This window comes from Oncorhynchus keta, chromosome 12 (genome assembly GCF_023373465.1).
Source record: "Oncorhynchus keta strain PuntledgeMale-10-30-2019 chromosome 12, Oket_V2, whole genome shotgun sequence".
NCBI lineage: Eukaryota > Metazoa > Chordata > Actinopteri > Salmoniformes > Salmonidae > Oncorhynchus > Oncorhynchus keta.
Genome location: NC_068432.1, coordinates 47809529 through 47823559, shown reverse-complemented (window position 1 = coordinate 47823559; position 14031 = coordinate 47809529). Strand labels below are relative to the sequence as shown.

General features: G+C 45.7%; 1 protein-coding gene across 1 annotated transcript; it reads right to left on the bottom strand.

The window, feature by feature from the left end:
• Positions 1–100: 100 nt before the first annotated feature.
• On the bottom strand, positions 101–12416 carry dnajc21 (DnaJ heat shock protein family (Hsp40) member C21). Its single transcript, XM_035783077.2, has 12 exons — positions 12029–12416; positions 11676–11769; positions 11004–11127; positions 10485–10613; positions 9646–9774; positions 9107–9279; positions 5279–5415; positions 4883–4976; positions 4546–4692; positions 1875–2189; positions 1550–1640; positions 101–1295 (listed from the first exon to the last, which is right to left on the bottom strand). Exons 1-12 carry the CDS (start codon positions 12123–12125, stop codon positions 1137–1139), a joined length of 1689 nt encoding a protein of 562 aa, XP_035638970.1. The 5' UTR covers positions 12126–12416; the 3' UTR covers positions 101–1136.
• Positions 12417–14031: the final 1615 nt, after the last annotated feature.

Here is a 14031-nt window from a genome sequence, read left to right as displayed (position 1 = left end):
TTCTATTGCCCACTCACCTTCCCCTTTATTTACCTGTAAATAGTCTCTTTGAATTGTAATTATAAGTAGATTGAGAAACCCTTCATAAATAGATTTGAAGTGAGCCATAAACACGAACCATTTATTCATCAGACATGGCGGCAAATTAAATGGAAAGTTGACGTTTTATGCACATCCTTAAACTTAGGCTCCGGGCTAATTAAGAACAAGGCCACCACACACTAAAGCTCCCAATACACCACTTTGACTGTTTCTATCCAAAACATGTCTTCGTCACAGAAGGTAAATAACCCGACAAAGATCCGTTGTCAATAAAGCTTTGAATTGAGAGCTTTAACAGTGCGAGGACCTTGTTCTTTACAGGCAAATTCAATGAAACGTGTCAGTGTTTATGCAGTATCTTCTTTTTATATAAGAAAGTGGAAGCTGCGGAGTGGAGTCAGATTGTTATTTGAATAAATATAGAGTTGAGTGAGCAGCAGCATCACAATATCCGTTCAAAACAGGAATAACGTCCAGTTGCTTTATGTCTCTGACCAAAACGTCAAAGGATCAGTGGACACAAAATGGACGTGGACACAAAATGGACGTGGACACAAAATGGACGTGGACACAATGCTGAATTCTGCAGCATGTACTTCTGAGCAGGTACAGTGGCAGCACCTCTAACATGGTCATATTGGAAGGGTGGAGTAGATATCAGTTGGACTTGGCTCACTTCCTTACATTATCTCTAGGGGGGAAACCCTGAGACAGACCTCCAGACAGGCCAGACAAAAACACTCTACAACTCCTTTGTCCAGTCTAGCCCGGAGGTCTCAGATCTGCTTGTGCTGCAAAGCCAACTGCTATGGTCATTTGGCATGACAACGACCATAAGAGTTGGCTACGCAGGATCACCAGGCAACGTCCAGTCCTCCATGACTGGACCTATTGATTGTTTTCTAACATGCAAAAACCTAAAAACAGCAATCAGACAGTCTTCAACTCCTTTTCAGACAATCTTTAACATTAAAAAACAAACAAATCCAGGCTTTCAATACCATGAGTGGCCTCCTATAATATATAGTAAGACAGTAGTCCATCTCTACAGCCCAGTGGCTGGTGTTAGTCTTTGGCCCCTCGTGTATCCCCCATCATCTATTCTTCCTCTTCTCCTTCTTGCTCTTGACCGTGGCGGGTGCACTGCCACCGTGTGACACAGCTGTAGCGTGTCCTGTTGTCTTCAGGTGGTCAAACAGTTTGTTCCTGGTAGAGAACTCATAGTGACAGGTCACACAGCGCAGGTTCAGCTCCTTCGGGGAGTTAAAAGACAGTGGAATGGTTCATTAATGATCTCATAACCGTGTAACAACAAAAACACCTGTGAATACTTTTAGAAAACGGGCAATTTTAACTCAAGTCGATGAGAAATGCATTTAAGCAGCCTTAAACAGGGTAATGAAATCATTGTATTACATTTCAATTAAGGGCACCAAGTTCTAGTTAGTATAAACCCCTCCTGGATTGATGAATCAATTAAGGAGCGGTAGCTGTGGCTGGTACAAACCTCTGCTCCTCCTTTCTCCACTCCTCCCTGTGGTTGGACATTCTTTTTGCTGTCCTTTCCTCCAATCTTCTTCCCCTTAGTCTTTCCAGAGCTGATAAAGATGTGTTTTAAGTTACAAGTCAGAATGCATGAACATACCTGTATAGTAGCTAATGATTATATCAGCACTGCTCTAGCATGGTCCCAAGTCGGTTTTGCCGTCTTGCCAACTCAGGACAGCACAAACTGATCGAGGACCAGGCTAGTGATGCATTGCTTTATCCTAAATACTGTCAATTCCATCCTGTCACTAGTTTTGATAGAAGATGGTGGAAGGTCAGGTCACCTCTTTGGTTCTGTGGCTGTGAGGTCTTCCTCCTGCTGTCCGTCTTCTGTTGGGTCCTCAGAGGGTTTGTCCACAGCTGCCTGCTGGGGCTCTGAGGCAGGCTGGGGGTCCTCTGCCTCACCGCTGGTCTGTGTTGATAGAGGGCTCTCTGGGCTATTGTCTGTGGGGGTGGTGGGGGGCTCTGGGGCCACATCCTTCCCTACTACCTCCTCTGTGGAGGTGGGCTCTGGGGCCACATCCTTCCCGACTACCTCCTCTGTGGGGCTCCGCCCATTTTGCTGTTGTCTCTTTTTCTTCTTCTGCTTTTTAGACAGCCTGGACGTTAAAATGACGTTATTCACCTACCACTGTTTACACACTGTGTTCAAAACATTAACAACACCTGCTCTTTCCATGACAGACTGACCAGGTGAAATCCATGATCCCTTATTGATGTCACTTGTTAAATCCACTTCTAAAATCAGTGTAGATGAAGGGGAGGAGACAGGTTAAGCTAACATATGGAATTGTTTTAAGATGGTCATACCCAAGGAGACAGGTTAAGCTAACATATGGAATTGTTTTAAGATGGTCATACCCAAGGATCCTTTAGCCATTTTACAACCCTTACAAAAAAAGGAATAGCAGGAAACATTGAATTAGGCCTTATTGATATTAGCTCATAGAAACTCATTGAATTAGAGCTTCATACAGGGATAAAAAGATTAGAAAGGAAGGATGTTCTGAAGAATCTGTTTTATATCAGAGAGAAAAGAAAAGATCAGGAAACTTATTTTAGACACTAAACTATCTCCATATATACTTCCATTCATTTTTAACTGGTGCCCGGCTAGTTTCAGACTAATCTCGAGAGGCATTTTGCTCTAGGACGCCCACATGAACGTGTTCGTGAGACACTCCCCTTTCCATAGAGGGGTCATATTAGCATGTAGGCCAAACTGTTGGGGCGATACAGACAGAAGTAGGCAGATGGGCTGTGTCCCGACTTCAGACGAGGCCTGGGAAGGTCGTAGAGCAGAACACCGTGTTCGTGAGAGTCATCTTTACATAGTTTGTGCAACAGATCGTTCAGACACTACAGACGTTTTCTTGAGAAGACATATTTTCCTAGATGCCGGGGCTCATGGTCTGATAAACACAGCTCCAACCTAGATGCCGGGGGCTCTCATGGTCTGATAAACACAGCTCCACCCTAGATACCAGGGGACTCATGGTCTGATAAACACAGCTCCACCGGGGGCTCATGGTCTGATAAACACAGCTCCACCCTAGATGCCGGGGGCTCATACCAGGGGGGCTCATGGTCTGATAAACACAGCTCCACCCTAGATACCAGGGGACTCATGGTCTGATAAACACAGCTCCACCCTAGATACCAGGGGACTCATGGTCTGATAAACACAGCTCCACCCTAGATACCGGGGGCTCATGGTCTGATAAACACAGCTCCACCCTAGATACCGGGGGGCTCATGGTCTGATAAACACAGCTCCACCCTAGATACCAGGGGACTCATGGTCTGATAAACACAGCTCCACCCTAGATACCAGGGGACTCATGGTCTGATAAACACAGCTCCACCCTAGATACCAGGGGACTCATGGTCTGATAAACACAGCTCCACCCTAGATACCGGGGGACTCATGGTCTGATAAACACAGCTCCACCCTAGATACCGGGGGGCTCATGGTCTGATAAACACAGCTCCACCCTAGATGCCGGGGGGCTCATGGTCTGATAAACACAGCTCCACCCTAGATGCCGGGGGGGCTCATGGTCTGATAAACACAGCTCCACCCTAGATGCCGGGGGGGCTCATGGTCTGATAAACACAGCTCCACCCTAGATACCGGGGGGGGCTCATGGTCTGATAAACACAGCTCCACCCTAGATACCGGGGGCTCATGGTCTGATAAACACAGCTCCACCCTAGATGCTGGGGGCTCATGGTGGGGGGCTCATGGCTCTGATAAACACAGCTCCACCCTCTGATAAACACAGCTCCACCCTAGATACCGGGGGTCTCACAGCTCCACCCTAGGGGGCTCTGGTCTGATAAACACAGCTCCACCCTAGATACCGGGGCTCATGGTCTGATAAACACAGCTCCACCCTAGATACCGGGGGCTCATGGTCTGATAAACACAGCTCCACCCTAGATACCGGGGCCATGGTCTGATAAACACAGCTCCACCCTAGATGCCGGGGGCTCATGGTCTGATAAACACAGCTCCACCCTAGATGCCGGGGGCTCATGGTCTGATAAACACAGCTCCACCCTAGATAGATGCCGGGGGCTCATGGTCTGATAAACACAGCTCCACCCTAGATGCCGGGGGCTCATGGTCTGATAAACACAGCTCCACCCTAGATGCCGGGGGCTCATGGTCTGATAAACACAGCTCCACCCTAGATACCGGGGGGCTCATGGTCTGATAAACACAGCTCCACCCTAGATGCCGAAAGGCAACATCAGCATTTGAGACTCAGACCAAATATCTATCTTAAAAATCCCCTTCAATATGTGTCAGTTTTTGACTGTTATTTAGATTGACCCATGTTCCTAATGTTTTGTACACTATTTTATAAATGGCAAATTGTCCAATGACAACAGTAACATCCAAGTAGTTTCTCATATTTTGGATGGAGAAAAATATATCTTTGAACTTACTTTTGTCTTGGTGCTTCTTCTAGTTCTTCATCCTCCTCTTCCCCATCCTCATCCTTCAGACCGAGGGTCTCATCCTCTTCTTCCAGTTGTTGCCGTAGTAATACCACCATCTCTCTATGTTTCTTTGATTTCTCATGATTCTTCATTCTGTGCAAAAAAAATAACAGGTGATGAACTGAACTGAACCGGGTTGTGTTCATTCTGCACCAAAAGGAAGAAAACTGACTGGGAATACCTGGATTTGACCAGTAAGAAATGTTCATTTCGTTTTCCCAATGCAGACTGCTTTGCAACCTTTTCCATTGTGTGCCCTAATGAACACGACCTCACTACTTACGCCTTGTCTGATTTGAAGGATTTGTCACATGCAGGGCAGTACAGGTCATCATAATAGTCATCCAGGAGTTCCTCGGTCTCATCTTTCTGTTCATCTGTGGAGACCAGATGTGTTACATGGAGACTGTTGTCATTGTATGAGAAGAACAACCACCACATAAACCAATGTAAAAACGCTTTCAGATCTGGTGGTAAATGAACGCACCCAGTTAAATGTGACATGGCAAACTGCTAGAAATTGCAATCCATTCTTGTCATTACTACTCACGCAGAAGTTACGGTAGATTAAGATATGCCTGCTACTGTATGGAGAAATATCTAGCCCTTCTCCGAGTGCGTTGGCGTTTTCACAGTCTGAGACCGGAGTTACTATGCGAGAGGTCTGCTCTGTACTGACCCCCTCTTCCCTGGTCCTCCTCCTCGCTCTCTGACACGTCTCCAAACTCCTTTCCGTACTGAGCCTCCATCTGCTGCAGCTCCTTCTCCATCTCAGACATGGCTACCCAGCTCTGCTCCTTGTAATCCTCCGCCAGTCTAGGAGAGGAGACAGAGGTCTGACATCTAGACAGAGGTCTGACATCAGCCTGGCATCTAGACAGTGACAGAGGTCTGACATCTAGACAGTGTCATCTAGACAGTGACAGAGGTCTGACATCTAGACAGTGACAGAGGTCTGACATCTAAACAGTGACAGAGGCCTGACATCTAGACAGTGACAGAGGTCTGACATCTAGACAGTGACAGAGGCCTGACATCTAGACAGTGACAGAGGCCTGACATCTAGACAGTGACAGAGGCCTGACATCTAGACAGTGACAGTGGTCTGACATCTAGACAGTGACAGAGGTCTGACATCTAGACAGTGACAGAGGTCTGACATCTAGACAGTGACAGAGGTCTGACATCTAGACAGTGACAGAGGTCTGACATCTAGACAGTGACAGAGGTCTGACATCTAGACAGTGACAGAGGTCTGACATCTAGACAGTGACAGAGGTCTGACATCTAGACAGTGACAGAGGTCTGACATCTAGACAGTGACAGAGGTCTGACATCTATAGACAGTGACAGAGGTCTGACATCTATAGACAGTGACAGAGGTCTGACATCTATAGACAGTGACAGAGGTCTGACATCTATAGACAGTGACAGAGGTCTGACATCTAGACAGTGACAGAGGTCTGACATCTATAGACAGTGACAGAGGTCTGACATCTAGACAGTGACAGAGGTCTGACATCTAGACAGTGACAGAGGCCTGACATCTAGACAGTGACAGAGGTCTGACATCTAGACAGTGACAGAGGCCTGACATCTAGACAGTGACAGAGGCCTGACATCTAGACAGTGACAGAGGTCTGACATCTAGACAGTGACAGAGGTCTGACATCTAGACAGTGACAGAGGTCTGACATCTAGACAGTGACAGAGGTCTGACATCTAGACAGTGACAGAGGTCTGACATCTAGACAGTGACAGAGGTCTGACACTGCAGTGACAGAGGTCTGACATCTAGACAGTGACAGAGGTCTGACATCTGGTCTGACATCTAGACAGTGGTCTGACATCTAGACAGTGACAGTGGTCTGACATCTAGACAGTGACAGTGGTCTGACATCTAGACAGTGACAGTGGTCTGACATCTAGACAGTGACAGAGGTCTGACATCTAGACAGTGACAGTGGTCTGACATCTAGACAGTGACAGAGGTCTGACATCTAGACAGTGACAGAGGTCTGACATCTAGACAGTGGTCTGACATCTAGACAGTGACAGAGGTCTGACATCTAGACAGTGACAGAGGTCTGACATCTAGACAGTGACAGAGGTCTGACATCTAGACAGTGACAGAGGTCTGACATCTAGACAGTGACAGAGGTCTGACATCTAGACAGTGACAGAGGTCTGACATCTAGACAGTGACAGAGGTCTGACATCTATAGACAGTGACAGAGGTCTGACATCTATAGACAGTGACAGAGGTCTGACATCTATAGACAGTGACAGAGGTCTGACATCTATAGACAGTGACAGAGGTCTGACATCTATAGACAGTGACAGAGGTCTGACATCTATAGACAGTGACAGAGGTCTGACATCTATAGACAGTGACAGAGGTCTGACATCTATAGACAGTGACAGAGGTCTGACATCTATAGACAGTGACAGAGGTCTGACATCTAGACAGTGACAGAGGTCTGACATCTAGACAGTGACAGAGGTCTGACATCTAGACAGTGACAGTGGTCTGACATCTAGACAGTGACAGTGGTCTGACATCTAGACAGTGGTCTGACATCTAGACAGTGACAGTGGTCTGACATCTAGACAGTGACAGTGGTCTGACATCTAGACAGTGACAGAGGTCTGACATCTAGACAGTGACAGAGGTCTGACATCTAGACAGTGACAGTGGTCTGACATCTAGACAGTGACAGAGGTCTGACATCTAGACAGTGGTCTGACATCTAGACAGTGGTCTGACATCTAGACAGTGACAGTGGTCTGACATCTAGACAGTGACAGTGGTCTGACATCTAGACAGTGACAGAGGCCTGACATCTAGACAGTGACAGAGGCCTGACATCTAGACAGTGACAGTGGTCTGACATCTAGACAGTGACAGAGGTCTGACATCTAGACAGTGACAGAGGTCTGACATCTAGACAGTGACAGAGGTCTGACATCTAGACAGTGACAGAGGTCTGACATCTAGACAGTGACAGAGGTCTGACATCTAGACAGTGACAGAGGTCTGACATCTAGACAGTGACAGAGGTCTGACATCTAGACAGTGACAGAGGTCTGACATCTAGACAGTGACAGTGGTCTGACATCTAGACAGTGACAGAGGTCTGACATCTAGACAGTGACAGAGGTCTGACATCTAGACAGTGACAGAGGTCTGACATCTAGACAGTGACAGAGGTCTGACATCTAGACAGTGACAGAGGTCTGACATCTAGACAGTGACAGAGGTCTGACATCTATAGACAGTGACAGAGGTCTGACATCTATAGACAGTGACAGAGGTCTGACATCTATAGACAGTGACAGAGGTCTGACATCTATAGACAGTGACAGAGGTCTGACATCTAGACAGTGACAGAGGTCTGACATCTAGACAGTGACATATAGACAGTGACAGAGGTCTGACATCTAGACAGTGACAGAGGTCTGACATCTAGACAGTGACAGAGGCCTGACATCTAGACAGTGACAGAGGCCTGACATCTAGACAGTGACAGAGGCCTGACATCTAGACAGTGACAGAGGCCTGACATCTAGACAGTGACAGAGGCCTGACATCTAGACAGTGACAGAGGCCTGACATCTAGACAGTGACAGAGGCCTGACATCTAGACAGCGACAGAGGTCTGACATCTAGACAGCGACAGAGGTCTGACATCTATAGACAGCGACAGAGGTCTGACATCTAGACAGTGACAGAGGCCTGACATCTAGACAGTGACAGAGGCCTGACATCTAGACAGTGACAGAGGTCTGACATCTAGACAGTGACAGAGGTCTGACATCTAGACAGTGACAGAGGTCTGACATCTAGACAGTGACAGAGGTCTGACATCTAGACAGTGACAGAGGTCTGACATCTAGACAGCGACAGAGGTCTGACATCTAGACAGCGACAGAGGTCTGACATCTAGACAGACAGAGGTCTGACATCTAGACAGCGACAGAGGTCTGACATCTAGACAGCGACAGAGGTCTGACATCTAGACAGCGACAGAGGTCTGACATCTAGACAGCGACAGAGGTCTGACATCTAGACAGCGACAGAGGTCTGACATCTAGACAGCGACAGAGGTCTGACATCTAGACAGCGACAGAGGTCTGACATCTAGACAGCGACAGAGGTCTGACATCTAGACAGCGACAGAGGCCTGACATCTAGACAGTGACAGAGGCCTGACATCTAGACAGTGACAGAGGCCTGACATCTAGACAGTGACAGAGGCCTGACATCTAGACAGTGACAGAGGCCTGACATCCAGACAGTGACAGAGGCCTGACATCTAGACAGCAGTCTGACATTTAGCATGTCTAAGTGGATCAGTTTAAGGTAAGGTTATTTTAACACAAGTATATAGATCAGTGATTCTGTGCAGTCCAACTGCAATGTAGTCAGCAACACTCGCTTGGCCTGTGAAAGCTTCTGTTTGTTGAAGGCATATGTTCTACATATCATATTTCTATGTGAACTCACTTGGCCTGGGACAGCTTTTGCTTGCGTCGTAGCTCCTCCACTTTCTTGGCCTTCTCAGCGTTCTGCTCCTCCACCAGCTTCTTGTGGGCCTGCACCCTCTTGTCGCGCTTACGCACAAACGCCACCAGTTGACGCACTAGCTCGCTGCGCTCCTTCCTGGCCTTGTCTCGAACCTGAAAAGAAGAACACTTTATTCAGATCTGTTGTGTTGAAAGAACGGAGCTTTTGGTTCAATATCAAACGGCTCACATTTAATCGAAGTCTCACTTCCTAACATTTGTGAGCATAACAAAACAGTCAGTTTCACCAATCTTCCGTGGCTCATACCACACGTATGAACTACACATGCACTGGCTGAATAGGAACACAGGCACTTAGAATACAATAGCCTTGCTCAAGGGCACAACGGCAGGAGCTGAGTGTTCAGTTCCATTCCCATTTTTGCTTCGTCCGGGCCCAGAGATTGAGCCAGCAACCTTCTGGTTTCTTTCTAAGACTACTGCCTCACTGTAAGGCCAAAAACAAAAACACAACAGTACCTTCTTGTTCTCCTTCTCCATGGCCCTCTTCTCCCAGCGGTTGGAAGCCTGCCTCGTGTCATAGTCCTCCTTCCAAGCAAACTTCTTCCGGGTGCAGAAGCTCTGCCAGTAGGCGTAGAAGAGGTGAACCTGGGAGGAGGAAGAAGCAGAGCGCTATAGACAATGACTGCAGCTCAGGGAGCAGAGAGGTAGGTACAGTACAGGCGATGGTTATAGGCTTTAGTGTGGAGCTGCTAAACCATTGGCCAAACGACAGCCCTTGAAGGGTTTCTATTTCATCTGTACGGCCCTCTGTTGAATTTCCATATCTCAATGTGGACCTCGAGCCAAAAGGTTTTATAGACACAGACAAGTGTTTTATGAACTGGAGTCTATGATTAAACGTTTGCCCACCCCTGTGCTAAACCTTTTGGGATTTTATGATGTATCCATTTAATCACCGTATCTATCATCATCATCATCATCATGACACAATGACTTATGTTGTGATATATCCCAATGGGCAAAATGTCCAAATGGTAGAGACGGACCAGACAAATGTTATTTCACAGAAATCAACTATTGTCTATAGAACCATTCTGAGATTAAGCAAGAGCACAGAATGGAATACAGTAACCATGCTGAAACATAGCCCGAACTGACGTTACACAGATAGACACTGTTACTGCAAGTTACTGCCCATGACTCTATTCACGCCAGAACACTATCAGCATTGGTCAGAGACTGAACACAAAAGTATATGAAGTTTGTGCACCTTTCTGTGTGTGTGTGTGTGTGCATATATATATATATATATATATAAAATATCTGTCTGTCTGTTTAACAAGGGCAAATGTTACCGTGTCATAGTCACTCTGAGAGTCTCCAAACGAAGGAAACTCATCTTCCTCCTCGTCCTCCTCTTTACTGTGATCCATCTCTTCTGTAGTTATGGACTCAAACAGGTTCCTGTATACTGTGTAGAAACCCTGAGAAAAGGAGAGGGGAAACCACTTTTTACCTGCTTGTCCCATTGAAAAAAAACAGGGAGACTTAAAAGGATTGGATCCTCTGTACAGCCAACAAATCCACATTTTCTCCACAGCAAGCACTACACTGTAACAATCATTATTCTACTGTTATACACATGTGTTGTTACATTTCTACATCCACACAGTGAGACATGCTAGTACACGCTGTGACCTGGGAGGCTGAAAGTGGATTATAATGTTAGAGTACTACTCTGCAGCCCTCTGCTGGTAGAAAGTAACAGGGATGGGCAACTAGTTGGGTTGGGGTCCACAAAGAACCTGAACTCACTAGGGGATGCAGTTGCTCCCCCAAGACAGAGATGCTCCCTCCCTGAGTGTCATACTCACCTCCTCTTCATCCCCGTAACCAGAGTAACAGGTGACAGTGAAGAACTGAACAAGGTCAACACTTTCATCAGCATACTCCCCGCTGACCCCACCTTTAAGGAGAGCCTCTCTGTGGTTATCATACCTGGAGACAGGAGTCGAGAGGCGGGAAGCACAGTATTAGCATTACTATAGCTCTTGACTCTTCCTAAATGAGTGTTCCTTGCATTCTCTCCTCCTTAAAATGCATTTTAGGAGAAGGTCCAAGGGCTAGAACCTTGGCCCATCTTTGTCAAGGAGACAAGGAGGGACAATGCAAGGAATCAAGGAAAGACAATAGATCTGTGCTGATCACTAATATTTACTCATTTCCATACGAAGTCCTGGCCTTAAAAAGTTAGGAAGAAATCCCAGCACACTGGTCATCTTGGATACTCCAAACAATTTACAATGTAATGGATCTCAGTCAAAAAGTGGTCCTTCTGTAGCTCAGTTGGTAGAGCATGGCGCTTGTAACGCCAGGGTAGTGGGTTCAATCCCCGGGACCACCCATACGTAGAATGTATGCACACATGACTGTAAGTCGCTTTGGATAAAAGCGTCAGCTAAATGGCATTTATTATTATTTATTATTATTATTATTATCAAAAGACATTTACTACTTTGGATAATGAGGCCGAAGTTGTTTCTCACCAGGCTCTCTCCTGTGGGTCGCTCAGGACTTCATAGGCTGCCTGGATCAGTTTGAACTGCTCAGCTGCCTCATCTGCATTGTCCAAGTTCTTATCTGGAAATGGAATTAAGATGTTGGAACATCACATGTTTGGTGAAGAGAGAATGTCTATGACACCAGTGCAAAAGCAGTGCGAACTAACTGGTGGTAGTTAACTAACGTTACTGCTAGCTATCTTGTTCTACTTGTCTCCCACACTGATTACAGTTTAGCTCGCAATGAGGTCACTGGCCGTGGCCTCTCTGATCAGTGAGCTACCAGCTAACGTTAGCTGGCTAGCAAGTTAAATACACGGCAACAAGGTGTACTGTACCTGGATGCCATCTCAGGGCTAATTTCCGATATACCTTCTTCATATCATCATCATTCGCGTCCCTTTTGACACCCAACACCTCGTAATGACACTTCATTTTGAGTTGAGCTGGTTCAGCTAGCTGAAATCCACACGATTTGGCCTGTTGCTAATGTTAGCTAGCTAAAAGGCTAAGCTAACAGCCTTCTCTGTCCTCAAAACAGGAAAACTCAGTATAACAGTAACCGAAAGTTATGAATAACAGTGGACAGATCTACAAATAAATGTAATATTTATTCTACTTAAAAATGCATAGTTTGTCCTTGTATCTCAGCTTGAAAAACACCGCACATCGTGGACTCTGGTCAATAGTCACTCTGCCGGTTGACTACGCGCTTAAATATGACGCAATTTATCATGGACAGTCTTTTCGTAAAGAAAAAGGTCCTAAAGAAAATTGTTGTAAGCTTGATTTCTGTTGATTGTGAATATGACAAAAAAAAATAGGTGTGAAACTGACGCCAACAATTCTTAACGTTTTAAATCCACCTTGGTGTGCTTATTTGGATACCCATTAGCTTTTGCAGAGGCAGCAGCTTTTCTTCCTGAGACCGACAAAAAACATGACAAGTAACAAAACACTGATAGACAAGAACAGTCACACAAATCATGTGTGTGTTTGTGTGTGTCCCCTCACAGACAGTCGCAGCCTTAAAATTAAGTACATTTTGCTGTTTGCTTGAGTAACTGGAGATGGGAGTTGCATGTAATCATGGCTCTGTTATGATACTGTGTGGTTTTTTAAAAACCTTTTTTTAACTAGGCAAGTTAGTTAAGAACAATTCAATGACACATTTCAATGACAGCCTAGGAACAGTGGGTTAACTGTCTTGTTCAGGGGCAGAACAACAGATGTTACCTAGTCAGCTCATGGATTCAATCTTGCAACCTTTTGCTTCCTAGTCCAATGCTCGAACTAGTCCAACTACCTGCCGCCTCAGACAGACTGAAATGTTGGTGTTGCAGTGAATTCATTTTGGACTTGGGGAATGTGAAGAGACCCCTGGTGGCATGTCTTGTGGGGTATGTCTGGGTGTCTGAGCTGAATGTTTCTGCAGACAATCTGGAATTTTCATTCCAGTAATACTTCTCAAAAACTATTAGAGAAGCAATTAATCTCCCGTCAACTCTCAACTAGGAAAGACAGGCATGTATGTTGTTGATGTTAGTTTGTTATGTGCAATTAAGGCCAAGGCGTGCTGCTCTGTTCTGAGCCAGCTGCAGCTTTGCTAGGTCTTTCTTTGCTGCATTTGACCATATTGCCTAGACAGTAATCAAGATGGGACAAGACCAGAGGCGGAACAACTAGTAGAGTTCATTTTTCTGTAAAAAACACAGAAAATCTTTTAATAACAGACAGACCCCTCCCCAACTGCACAACAACTTTGTCAATATGACTTGACCATGATAATTGACCGTCCAATGTTGCATCTAGGAGTTTATCTTCCTCACCACTCACACCCTTTATACACACCTCCAGTTGAGGTTTAGGTCCAAAGATAATGCTTTTAGTTGTAGATGTTTTAAAGACCAGTTTATTATGAATCACCCATTCTGATACTGACTGAACTCCTTATTTAGAATTTCAGGGAGGTCACTGGCTTTGGGTGCCGACATGTGTGTAATCAACCACATACAGTGCATTCGGAAAGTATTCAGACCTCTTCACCTTTTGTTATGTTACAGCCTTATTCTAAGGATCAGCATGGCGGCAGGTAGCCTAGCGGTTCGAGCGTTGGGCCAGTAACCGAAAGGTTGCTAGATTGAATCCCCGAGCTGACACGGTCATATTCTGTCGTTCTGCCCCTGAACACTGTTCTTAGACCGTCATTGTAAATAAGAATTTGTTCTTAACTGGCATGCCTGTTTAAATACATTTGAAATGGGTTTAAAAAAAAATTCTCATCAATCTACACACAATATCCCAAAATGACAAAATCTTTTTTTTTTAAATATTTGCACAT